General features: G+C 39.0%; 1 protein-coding gene across 1 annotated transcript; it reads left to right on the forward strand.

The window, feature by feature from the left end:
* The first annotated feature begins 591 nt into the window (after positions 1–591).
* lyve1b (lymphatic vessel endothelial hyaluronic receptor 1b) lies at positions 592–11,151 on the forward strand. The gene is made up of 7 exons (XM_085780130.1): positions 592–799; positions 7,455–7,617; positions 8,569–8,708; positions 8,917–9,007; positions 9,101–9,360; positions 10,626–10,704; positions 10,816–11,151. Exons 1-7 carry the CDS (start codon positions 664–666, stop codon positions 11,027–11,029), a joined length of 1,083 nt encoding a protein of 360 aa, XP_085636256.1. The 5' UTR covers positions 592–663; the 3' UTR covers positions 11,030–11,151.
* The last annotated feature ends 762 nt before the right edge of the window (positions 11,152–11,913 follow it).

Here is an 11,913-nt window from a genome sequence, read left to right on the forward strand (position 1 = left end):
ACAAAAATACTCTACTCACAAAAAGTCAGGGACATTGGGCTTTGGGATGAAATTTCGGAAAGCACCTAAAATGCTCTATAAACTTTGCAGGTGAACTGAACTTGACCTTCTCTAAACGTTTGAATGCCCATGTCGAACTGTTCGGTGTTTCAACACTTATAACACAACATGTTGTTGGTGATAAAACACAAACATCACAGCAACAACAACAACAACTGAGTGTCAGATCCATGAATGAAATATTCTGGTTTAGTATTGAATCAGTCGTCACATCTGTATAACAATAACAGGCTTCAGACGATGGGATGTTGTCAGAGGGAAGTTGTGTCATCAGCAGGTTGCCATGGCGACACGTAGAGAAACAATGCTGGAGATGAAGACGGGGCTATTACTTCTACATAAATGCCCTGCTACTTTGATGATATACTGTAATATCACTGTAGCATGAACTTTTTACATTTTGCATCAATTTCCCCAAAAGTCAAACATCCCAAACTTTCAGTGAGTGGTGGGTATATGTGTGTAATCGTTTTGATTAAGCACTCTGAGATATATGTGGGTGTTTTCTGCAAACAGGGCGTGAAAGCAGATTAAATTTGCACTTCCTGTTTCCTCTTCTTAACCACATTGGTACAGAGGATTTTTATTCTCTGCATTCACTTAATGTGCTTCTTCAGATTCGCCAGCAGCTCTTATACACATCTTAACTACAACATGGCAGCAGTTTGGTGTTTTACTCAGTTTCTGCTGCTTTGCTTTGCAGCTTTGTTTCCTGCTTCTGAATCCGAACTCGTTCAAAGTAAGCTGTTTATTCCTGGTAACACATTGGTTTGTTTTTTTTTTTGTAACCAAATACTGGAGCAATTATGTATTTATTTGTATGAAGTGTATTTTAAAGGTAATTTGAAAGCATGAATGTGTAACATGTACAAAGATGTATTCACAGTCGTTCCTGCACAACTTTTTTAATGGTTTAAAGTAGATTTTTTGGTGTTATGTTCCTATTTACTGTACCTGTAAAAAATCCAGTTTATATCACACTATATAATGATGTTAGAGTGAGTTTACCCCTGAAAATCAAACCACTTTTTAAAGATGTAACACTTTGAATGTGCACAGACATAAGAATAAGACTGTGTGTGTATCAACAGTTCCTAAGGGCCACAGACCCGCGGGAGTCTTCCTGCTCATCGAGGGAGACGACTACACCCTGAACTTCACCGCTGCCAGAGATGCCTGCCAATCTGTGCGAGCCACCATGGCAACCAAAGAGCAGATGCAGGAAGCGCTACAGCAGGAACTGGAGACATGCAAGTAAGGACCAACGCATGAAATGTGATGGCTGCAGGTGCAGTTGATGGTGTTTGTTATGGTGAAATACTCAAACACTGTTCACTTACACACATATACACAAAAAAATACATGTCACATCAGGTACCAGTATCTTTAAATTTTATCTTATTGATTCCTAAATTAATCCATGTGTTCACAATGGCTTATTAGGGCGTATTAAAATAGAATTCAAGTTAAAGTTGCACATTTACAATAACTAATGAAGTCAGAAAAATATCGAAAATTGTGTTTCGTTCTATTGAGGAAGGAAACACGTCAACATTTTGTAACATTGGACAGAAGTTACATTCTTTGTTTTATTCCCACAGTGGAAACTCAACTTTTTAGATGGACTGAGCAATAAGCAAATATGTTTATGTTATTTAAACCAGAAAGTTAAAGGGACAACGAGGAGTTTCTATTTGGTTATAAAAAAGTCTCACGTTAATGTGGATGAATCTACGCTACCCACACTTGTTAATGGGCCCATTTTTGATAAATATATCGTTTTGTCTCTATCGTTATTTTGTTATTATTAGTGGTGGCGGAAATTCTGGTCGAGCCGACCAGCGTTTCCTTGCTTTCACAACACGAATTTCACGGTGCGTGCGGAGGCTCATAAATGTAGTGTGAAAACGCTTCACTTTTCCAAAACTCCTCGTTGTCCCTTTAAAAAGTTAGCAATTATATATAAAAACTAAAAACAAACAGGTGAATAAAGTCTTTTTGTTTAACTGTTTTTTTGTTTGTTAAGTTTTCTTTTCTTTTTTACACCAAATTCAGTGGTTCTTTCCTAAATCTGTAGAGCTCCACCTTAAAATGTTTACATTTTTTACATTATGAAAACTTTATTATTTTCCAACAGATACGGCTGGATAGCTGAGGGGGTTGCGGTCATTCCGCGGCTCACACCTGACATGAACTGTGGAAAGAATAAAACAGGACTGGTGAAGTGGCCAGCGAATCCAGATAGGCTGTTTGGTGCTTTCTGCTTCTCAGGTGCTTGTTTGTGTTTATTTCATGTTTTAAAAGAGTAAAATCTAATATCTACAGTATTGAATGTTATGTGAGCAGAACAGAAACGTTGATGCCTCCTTTAATCATGTTGATATAACTAAGATGGCCGCAGGGCAATGCAGAAGCAAAAAACACAACAGCAATGCATATGTGTGTTGACCTCATAACATCGATAAACAAGACCCCAAAATAAACCGGTTTATTTTTCACCGCTTGCAGATTCACAGGAAACTCTACAAACCTCCACATCAGCTCCACCCACCGCACCAGACGCTCCGATGACCAAAACGCCACTTGTTAGTGTCGTTCCCGCCAACTGTTACGGACAATTTCTGAACTCATTCACTTCCTGTTTTATTTTGTTAACCTCTGTCTTATCCTTGCTCCAAGCCTACTTCCTGTGAAGTTTCCTGCCGCTTTCTCAACCACATCTGTTTAGCATATACATGTATAAATATTATTCATTTATATAGCGCTTTTCAATAATCCAAAGATGCTTTACATGCAGAAAGAAGAAAAAGGGGAAAGACAAATACAGAGAACACAAACAATCACATAGGCCTATGTGTTTCATACTCACCTTAACGTCTAGGTTTCTCGGCTCCATGCTCTCTTCCTGTTCCCATGTTTGACCTCTTGTTGAGTTTTTTGGGGGCTGAATATTGAATATTAATATCTGCTTTTGCTTGTACTTGCCTGATATAGAATAAAAGTGTGAATAAAGTGTTTTTGAACCATGTGGCCTTCAGTCTGATCTCTGCACTTGGTGCATGTTGGTTGCTCACTGTCTCTGTATTTGCCTCTAATACAACTCTGTCTCGTAACGTTCTGTTATTATCTCATAGCGTGGTGAACAACTTGTCCACCAGAGCGTTGTTGGATTGTATAGCAGCTATTTGATGAGCTTGATGAGGGAAACCAAGAAATCCCATGAGCCTCCGTAGCGTAGCTCTGAGCAGCTCACGGCTCTGCTCCGCCATTCTAAAAATAGCTTGCACTGATAATTAAAAGTAACAAAGCTACTGCTATCACTATAGGGATTATGGCAATGGGCCAATTTGGCAAAATGTTGAAGCCCGTTCAGTGGTGGGACTCGACCTTGATGGCTTTGAGGAGGATTGGTTCAGAGTGGGAAGGAAAACATGCACCATTCAGATTCAGCCAGTGGTTTTACCTCCAACTGAATGCCTTTGTGCCCACCGCCATCAAGATGTAGGACAACAGCAGCCTCAAATCAGTGAGGCCTCTGCACGGTCCCAACACGACTGGGGTGTTTTTTTATTGTAACTATTAATTCTAGGCTACTATTTTTTCTTTTTCTTTTGATTATACTGTATGTCTTTCTTGCTTTTATTATCTGTTTTTACTGCCTACTATACCTGAATTTCCCTCAGGGTATTAATAAAGTATCGTTATTTAACACTTTTTGTAGAGAGACTCCACAGGTGCGAGAGTTGTGGCCCCTGTCATGGACCAGATAGTGATACAAAATAACTTAGAGGTGAAAAAATCATGGCATGCAAAACTAATTTGGCAGCCCTTTCTGACAAGGAGCATCTGATTTGCCTGAAATTGGAAAGGTGGAAGTTTATTTTGTTCTCTAACATATTTTATGTGGCTTTAAAGGGACAGTGTAGAGTCCAGGAAAAAAAAAAAACTGGAACTTAAAGGGATACGCCAACATTTTTTTTTTCATGTCTTGCCTCACTCCAGAGTCCATGACAAGCAGATAGACACCATCCTTTCGACTGTACGTGCAGTAACAAGGGAGAGCCCGTATTGCCTGTAATTAGCTCAAACACTGGAAGTGCATAGGTAATGTTAGCCTGCCTTCACCTAAAGTCATCAGAGACACTCTTCAGCAACTCTAAATGGACCGATCTTCGTCTCAGAGCTGACAAAACTCTCTGATAAGGCATCTTGAGCGGTCGAATGCGGGACGAGATCGGTCAAAACGGAGGGTTCAAGGAAAGACGGTTTATTTTGGTTCAAGCTAGCTACGTCGAGGGTAGGTTAGCTTCCTATTTCAAAGTAAAAGCACAAATTCTATCGTCATGGTTTTCTGTATGTAAAGGGCAACGGGTGTTTTATTTTGTGAAAGTAGGCTAACCGGAAGTGCGTTGGTCACAACGGCTAGCTTGAGTAGCGCCGAATTCGGCTGAATAAAATTGTAAACAGCTGGTATTTAGACAAATTAACGACACACTGCTGATCTTTGGAGCTAAAATGAAATCCGCTTCTGACTGCTGATTTCGGCTCGGGTAGGAGGCAGGCTACCCAGTGTTTGAGCTAAGCTAATTACGGGTGATACGTCTCTATCTCCCTTGTTACTGCACGCACAGTCAAAAGGATGGTGTCTATCTGCTGGTCATGGACTCGGGAGTGAGGCATGAAAAAAAAATGTTGGCGTATCACTTTAAACTCTTTCACCACACTCAGTTCATCCAAAAAAAAACATATCCACACCCAGAGCGATTGTCAGGCTACCATATATCAATTTCTCTGGCCACACTGTGTGGCTGAGGAAGCAGCAGGAAACTTCACAAGAATTGAGCTTGGAACAAAGATAAGACTTTTACGTTAACTAAGTAAAACAGGAAGTGAATAAGTTCAGAAATATCCCTAACAGGTAGCGGGTGTGGTTGGTGTTGGGGTTTTGGTCTTCAGAGCGGTTAGTGCGGGTGGAGCTGATGTGGACATGTGAAGAGTTTCCTGTGAATCTGCAAGCAGTGAAAAATAAACAGGTTCATATTTGCGTCTTTCTTTACTCTGTTAAAACATGAAATAAACCACCGTTGGTATTGATCAATACTTGCGTGATGAGATCGATACTCAAGTTTCGGTTTCTCTTCACTCCCGTTACAGAGTGGCTGTGCAAACGTCGCTCCTCTCTCACTTCACTTCTTTTTTATTATGAACATAATCATGATTAATTAAAGGAAAAATTACAAAATAATTAAATGATCATGAAAATTAAATTTTTCAGTCATATTTGCATAAATATTGATGCATTCACTATACATTATACTATAATATATGATATTATTACCAGTAAGTAAAATTGTATTGCAAGTTAAAAGTATCGGTATTGGTATTTACTTGGTATTGGATTGATACAAAATTTTGCAGTATCCCACACCTCTACCAATCTACATTTTTTTGCTATAGTTATTATCAAAAGAGTTGTGTTTATGTTTACACTCATTCTGTTTGTTTGTAGAGATGCACAACATCCTGAAATATATGCAGATATTAGCAGCAAAACTATAATTGCCTTGATGTAGTGATCCTGAATATGACAAGTGGCTCAATTTATCCAGATCTCCCCAACAAAAGTGCACAGAAGTTTTAAAATCCACTTTTAAAAGTCGTGAGGAGCGACTGTTAACACATTTTTATAAATGTTACACATTCATGCTTTTAAATTACCCTCAAAAATCAATTTGATAAGTCTGATAAAAAGAAGATTGTACAGTTTGTGAAGAGTAAAGTCGAGGCAGCGTGAACAAAGCAAAGCACAGGAGTTTTAGGTGATTAGCAGTGAGTGTGGCCTCAGGGTCAGAGGTTCGATTCCCCGCTGCGCCGCCCACACACACTGAGCAGAAGGGAAACAGATGATGCTGCTCGATGCCTCCGTTTGATCTGAGTCTGTTTATTCCTTTTGAAAGGATGGACAGAAGGAGGACAAGGACTGAACCACGGTGACACTATAGGCTGCAGATACATTATATTTAAAAAAAACTACAACTTTATTGAGAAATAGCTCAACATGACAGGAGAAAGAGAGAGAGACAGGTTGTTAAGAAGAGATTATGGAGGAAAAAAAGGACAGAAGCAGGAGCAGTGTTGAGGAAGTTGCCTTTCCGACCGGCCTGTCAGGGTGAACATACCTCTGGAAGTGAGATGCTGGCGAAGCAGAAAATCTCAAAACCCCTAAAAACATCTATTTTTAACCAAATATTGCTTCATATAAACGACTTATATAAACGACTAAAACTCAAATTTGATTTTTAAAAAAGCACAAATCATATGTGTGATTCCTCTGCTCTTTGAAGGAGCATCCTCTGTCATTTATTTTCCTACGAAGACTCTTTAAAGTTGATATTTCCTGTCGTCACGCTTTAATAATTTCCTGGACATCCTCAGTTTGTTTTTATTGTTAACAAATCTGCTGTTGGACGTGTTATAAGTGTCATGTGTATACACAGTATATATGTAATTGTTTGGATCAAGCACACTCAGAGCTACTGTCAAGGTCTGGCTCATGTGTGTGGATGTGGCTGTTATCTCCTGACAGGGCGCCAAGCAGATTTGACCTGCTCTTCCTGTTTCCTCTTCTTATCCACATCATATTGGTCCAGAGGATTTTTTCTTTTCCTCCTCTTCATTCACTTTAGCTTCGCCAACTGTGCACTTTTACATATTTTTATGCACAACAATGGCAGGAGTTGGGTGTTTTACTCAGTTCCTGCTGCTTTGGTTCGGAGCTTTGTTTCCTGCTTCTGAATCCAGACTCATTCAAGGTAAGCTGTTTGTTTCTAGTAACTTTTTTATTTTATTTTTTAAACCAAATACAATAGCATTTACGTTAAGATTAAGATGTTCTTTATCAATTCCAGGCTGCAGTATTATTGTGTTAGCATTAACACAACAGAAACATAACAGAAGAATAAAATACAAATAATTTGAGTAAAAATATCTACAGAATGAACATAAAGGATTTGTAGATGAAAATAAATATGTGCAAATGAATGATGGGTAGTGTGTCTTTGTGTTAAAGTTCATTTGAAAGCATGAATGTGTAAGATTTATAAAATATACCGACAGTCGCTCTTGTGTGTGTGTGAGCTTCCAAGTAGATGTCTAATTTCTGCACACTTGGTTGTTCTTCAAGTCAAAAATCAAAAGAAGCATCAAGAATATGTGAAAAATGTTTATTATTATATTTATATAATCATGAGTTAAAAAAGGAAAATGTCAGTTAGTGTGTATTTTTGTCGTCTGCTATGTGCCTTTGTTATGTTCCTGTGAAAATACAGTTTATATCAAGGTATATTTGATTTGGTATTTACCTCTAAGATCCGCGTGTGTGTGTGTGTCAACAGTCCCTCAGAGCCACAGACCAGCGGGGGTCTTCCTGCTCATCGAGGGACAGGACTACACCCTGAACTTCACCGCTGCCAGAGATGCCTGTCAATCTCTGGGTGTCACCATAGCGACCAGAGAGCAGATGCAGGAAGCGCTACAGCAGGGACTGGAGACGTGCAAGTAAGAAGGCCCAACGCACGTGACGGTTGATACTTAAACACTATTCAATGACACACATCAATGTTTTCAAATGTATATCTTCAAATATATTTCAACATTTTGACAAATTGGCCCATTGTCATAATCCCTATCGTCATAGCAGTAGGTTCGTTACCTTTATTTGTCGGTGCAAGCTATTTTTAGATCAGCGGAGCAGAGCTGTGAGCTGCTCAGAGCTACGCTACGGAGGCTCATGGGATTTCTTGGTTTCCCTCATCAAACTCATCAAATACACAATCCAACAACTCCAAAACGCTCTGGTGGACAAGTTGTGACCTGCACATTCACCACGCTATGAGATAATAACAGAACGTTACCAGACAGAGTTGTTTTAGAGGTAAAATGAGACTGCTTGCGGAAAAAAACTGCCCCCGACTGGAACGTGCATCAGCGGTTTTGCATGAATTTACCTCTAAAACAACTCTGCTTGCACCAACAATTAAAGGTAACAAACCTACTGCTATGACTTTAGGGATTATGGCAATGGGCCAATTTGCGAAAATGTTGAACTATCCCTTTAAAGGGGGGTAAATTTCAGAGTTTAAAACAATGAAAAACATAATTTTCAGTTTAAAGTCACAAATTTACAATAGGTTAAAAAAATTCTCATAAACTCGAAAATTTGTATTTTTCTATCGAAGTAGGAAACACGTTGACACTTTTATTCCCACAGTGGAAGATTTTGTCAAACTCTACTTTTCAGATGGAGATTCTTAAAGTTTAGTCTTGTCTCAAAGAAAGTTTGAAAAGTAAAGAATCAGATACCTGAAGAATCAAAAATAATTTGTTCAACTAAATTATAGTGTTTTTTTCCGCGATCTGTAGAGCTCCCTTAAAAAAAAAGGGTGCAATCCATCTTAAAGCATTACTCCTTTGTGTTTACATTATCATTGTTTTATTATTTTCCAACAGATTTGGCTGGACAGCTGAGCAGGTTGCAGTCATCCCACGGCTCACATCTGACCCAAAGTGTGGACAGGGTAAAACCGGGTTGGCGCCGTGGCGAACGAGTCCAGACAAGAAGTTTGGTGTTTTCTGCTTCAATGCCTCAGGTACTGTTTATTTATTTGTATTTCAATCTGCACAAATACATAAAAATAAGTATTTACTAAAAGTTAAAAGTCCTTTGATTCACTTCCTCCTTCACCATCAGTTGCTCAAACTACGGTGGCCCAGAAAGGTCAACAACAACAGCAACAGCAACAAAAAACAAACCCTACAAAGTCAATGCAGTTTGTGTTGTGGCTTTTGCATTTGCAGATTCAAAGGAAGCTCCGTCTACTTCTGCAGCCGCCCCTCATCCGTCCACATCCGCTCCACCCGCGCTGACACCTCTGATCCAAACCTCAGCAACAACCACAGCTCTGGTTACATCATCATCACCATCATCATCATCATCATCATCATCATCATCATCAACCACCAGCGCTGTGTCTTCTCTACGGCCGACCACCACAGAGTTCACTGAGAGGAGGAGGAGGACGACGAAGACTTCACCTCCGGCCTCCACTACTGTCCTCGTCCAGACAACACGTTCAACCACCACTTCCTCTTCCACCTCCGCTAAATCCTCCTCCGCCCGAGTTCCTTTGTCACTTCCTCACCGTACGACCTCAAAACCCACCGAGTCTGTCTCTGCAGCGTCTTCTACGTCTGTGTCAGAGCTGCAGCTGCATGGGAAGCCCACCAGGCCTCCTCTAGGAGGTATCTTTATCTTATTTTATTCTATTTTATTCAATATATGTTTTTTCCCCATCTTTCTACACCTTAACTGACAAAAAAAACATACCAAATCTGTATTAAAGGGATAGTTCAACATTTTGGCAAATTGGCCCAATGCCATAATCCCTATAGTCATAGCAGTAGGTTCGTTACCTTTATTTGTCGGTGCAAGCTGTTTTTAGAACGGCGGAGCAGAGCCGTGAGCTGCTCAGAGCTACGCTACGGAGGCTAATGGGATTTCTTGGTTTCCCTCATCAAACTCATCAAATACACAATCCAACAACTCCAAAACGCTCTGGTGGACAAGTTGTGACCTGCACATTCACCACGCTATGAGATAATAACAGAACGTTACCAGACAGAGTTGTTTTAGAGGCAAATTCATGCAAAACCGCTGATGCACGTTTCTGTCAGGGGCAGTTTTTCGGCAAACAGTCTCTGCATTTACCTCGAATACACGGAGTTGTTGGATTGTGTATTTGATGAGTTTGATGAGGGAAACCAAGAAATCCCATGAGTCTCCGTAACGTAGCTTTGAGCAGCTCACAGCTCTGCTCTGCCGTTCTAAAAACAGCTTGCACCAACAACTAAAGGTAATGAACCTACTGCTATGACTATAGGGATTATGGCAATGGGCCAATTTGCCAAAATGTTGAACTATCCCTTTAATAGAATTTCGGCCAGATAGATAGATAGTAAAATAGAGCCCCAGAATGAGAGAGAGGTATCTGGTAACAATGAAGCATTAATAAATACTTTTTTATAAGCATTGTTCATATTGATTCTAACTAGTGGGTCATTTATTTTTTCACAGTTATAAATGTTTAACTCTTGATTAATTGGCTCATCTATGACGTGTTAAATGATATTTTCATACTTTATAAATATTGGATTTGGCATTTGTACAGTTATTTAGGAAAAGTCAAAGTGTCAGTGAAATGATTGTGGATGCATAATGTGTCCTATTTTTCTATAAGCGCTCTGGTGTTGATCAGGTTTTTACGGTCAGGTTTGTTTGTTTGTTTATTAGATCCCCATTAGCTGCTGTACAAGACAGCAGCTATTCTTCCTGGGGTCAAAAGGTCAAAAGGTCTATCCTGGTTTCAGAAACCTGTCCCAGTTTGGACAGAGCTGGATAAACTGGGTCAAGTGGCTTGTTAGTTAACAACTTATTTAGGAATATGCATGTGTCATGTTTCTTGTTGCATGACATGGCAATGATTGGATGACCTCACTTTATTTCTCAGCTCTTCCCACCACGCTCATCATCCTCGGCGTCATCCTCCTGCTCATGGCGGCAGCGGGAGCCGTGTGGTACCACAAACTGTGAGTCTGATTATGCATTAAATCACTGACACATCCATTTATGACATGATCTCATCAAACACAAACTTTACCAATCTAAGTTTTTTTTTCTCTTTGTGTGAAAAAAAAAAGGAATATTTTCACCTTTTGGTCGCCGGGGCAGCAGAAAGATGACACGGAGACAGAGATGTGGAAGCACGCGGACAGCGAGATGGACCTGCACAGTCAACATGGAGCCGAGGAAGATGATGATGATGATGATGATGATGATGAGTATGGAGACGCAGACAGGAAGTACTCCAGTGACATCACGCTGTGTGTGAATCCAGACATGAAAACGATGTAGCTGCAGATGTTTCTATGAGGTGAAAAGCCACAAAACACCAGTAAGTGTTAAAATACTGTTATACGTTGACCTTACTCTGTCTGTAAATATTCACATATGCACATCTTTTAACCCATTTTCCTCCAAAGTGACTTTTATTGAGTGAAAACCTGCAGTTATTCACCCTCTTCCTCTGTCTGTAAATCTATAATAATTTTGAAATAAAGTGACTTCATTTTTCATCCGTGTTTTTTTCTTCTTTCATTTGTCACATCGCTACAAAAGTGTATATCATATACGTGCCTAGGAGTTGGACTTTTGAAATAGATATATGTATACTTCATCTTAGGGCTGCAACTAACGATTATTTTAATTATTGATTAATCTGTTGATTATTTAAACGATTAATCGATTAGTTGTTTGGTCAATACAATGTTAAAAAATGTTGAAAAATATCAATCAGTGTTTCCCAAACCAAAAGATGACGTCCTCAAATGTCTTGTTTTGTCCACAAACCAAGAGATATTCAGTTTATTGTCGTAAAGGAACAAAGGAACCAGAAATATTCACATTTAAGAAGCTGAAATTAGAGAATTTTGACTTTTTTTTTTCTTAAAAAACTACTCAAACTGATTATTTGATTATCAAAATAGTTGACGATTAATTTAATAATCAATTATTCTATTCTATTTTTTATTTTAATCTGTCCCCTAGACCTAAACAATATTTGTTTTTATGTCGATTATGGATCCATTAAATGGAAATATTATCGAACCCTAACCCTAAAAAATATTTTTTATATTATGTTATATGTGTATGTTATTGTGTTAATAAGTATTCTTTCAAAGGAGATCAAGATGTATAGTAAAAAAAATCTGATTGTCGGTCAGATAACATTATATTAT

This window comes from Trachurus japonicus, chromosome 6 (genome assembly GCF_045865225.1).
Source record: "Trachurus japonicus isolate A0001 chromosome 6, Traja_1.0".
Lineage (NCBI taxonomy): Eukaryota > Metazoa > Chordata > Actinopteri > Carangiformes > Carangidae > Trachurus > Trachurus japonicus.

Excerpts from the sequence above, each read along its gene's own strand:
- lyve1b (XM_085780130.1), top strand. The coding sequence starts at position 664 with ATGTGCTTCTTCAGATTCGCCAGCAGCTCTTATACACATCTTAACTAC. Across the intron at positions 8,709-8,916 it reads TTTCTGCTTCAATGCCTCAG|ATTCAAAGGAAGCTCCGTCT; the intron begins GTACTGTTTATT and ends TTGCATTTGCAG. Across the intron at positions 10,705-10,815 it reads GCCGTGTGGTACCACAAACT|GAATATTTTCACCTTTTGGT; the intron begins GTGAGTCTGATT and ends GAAAAAAAAAAG.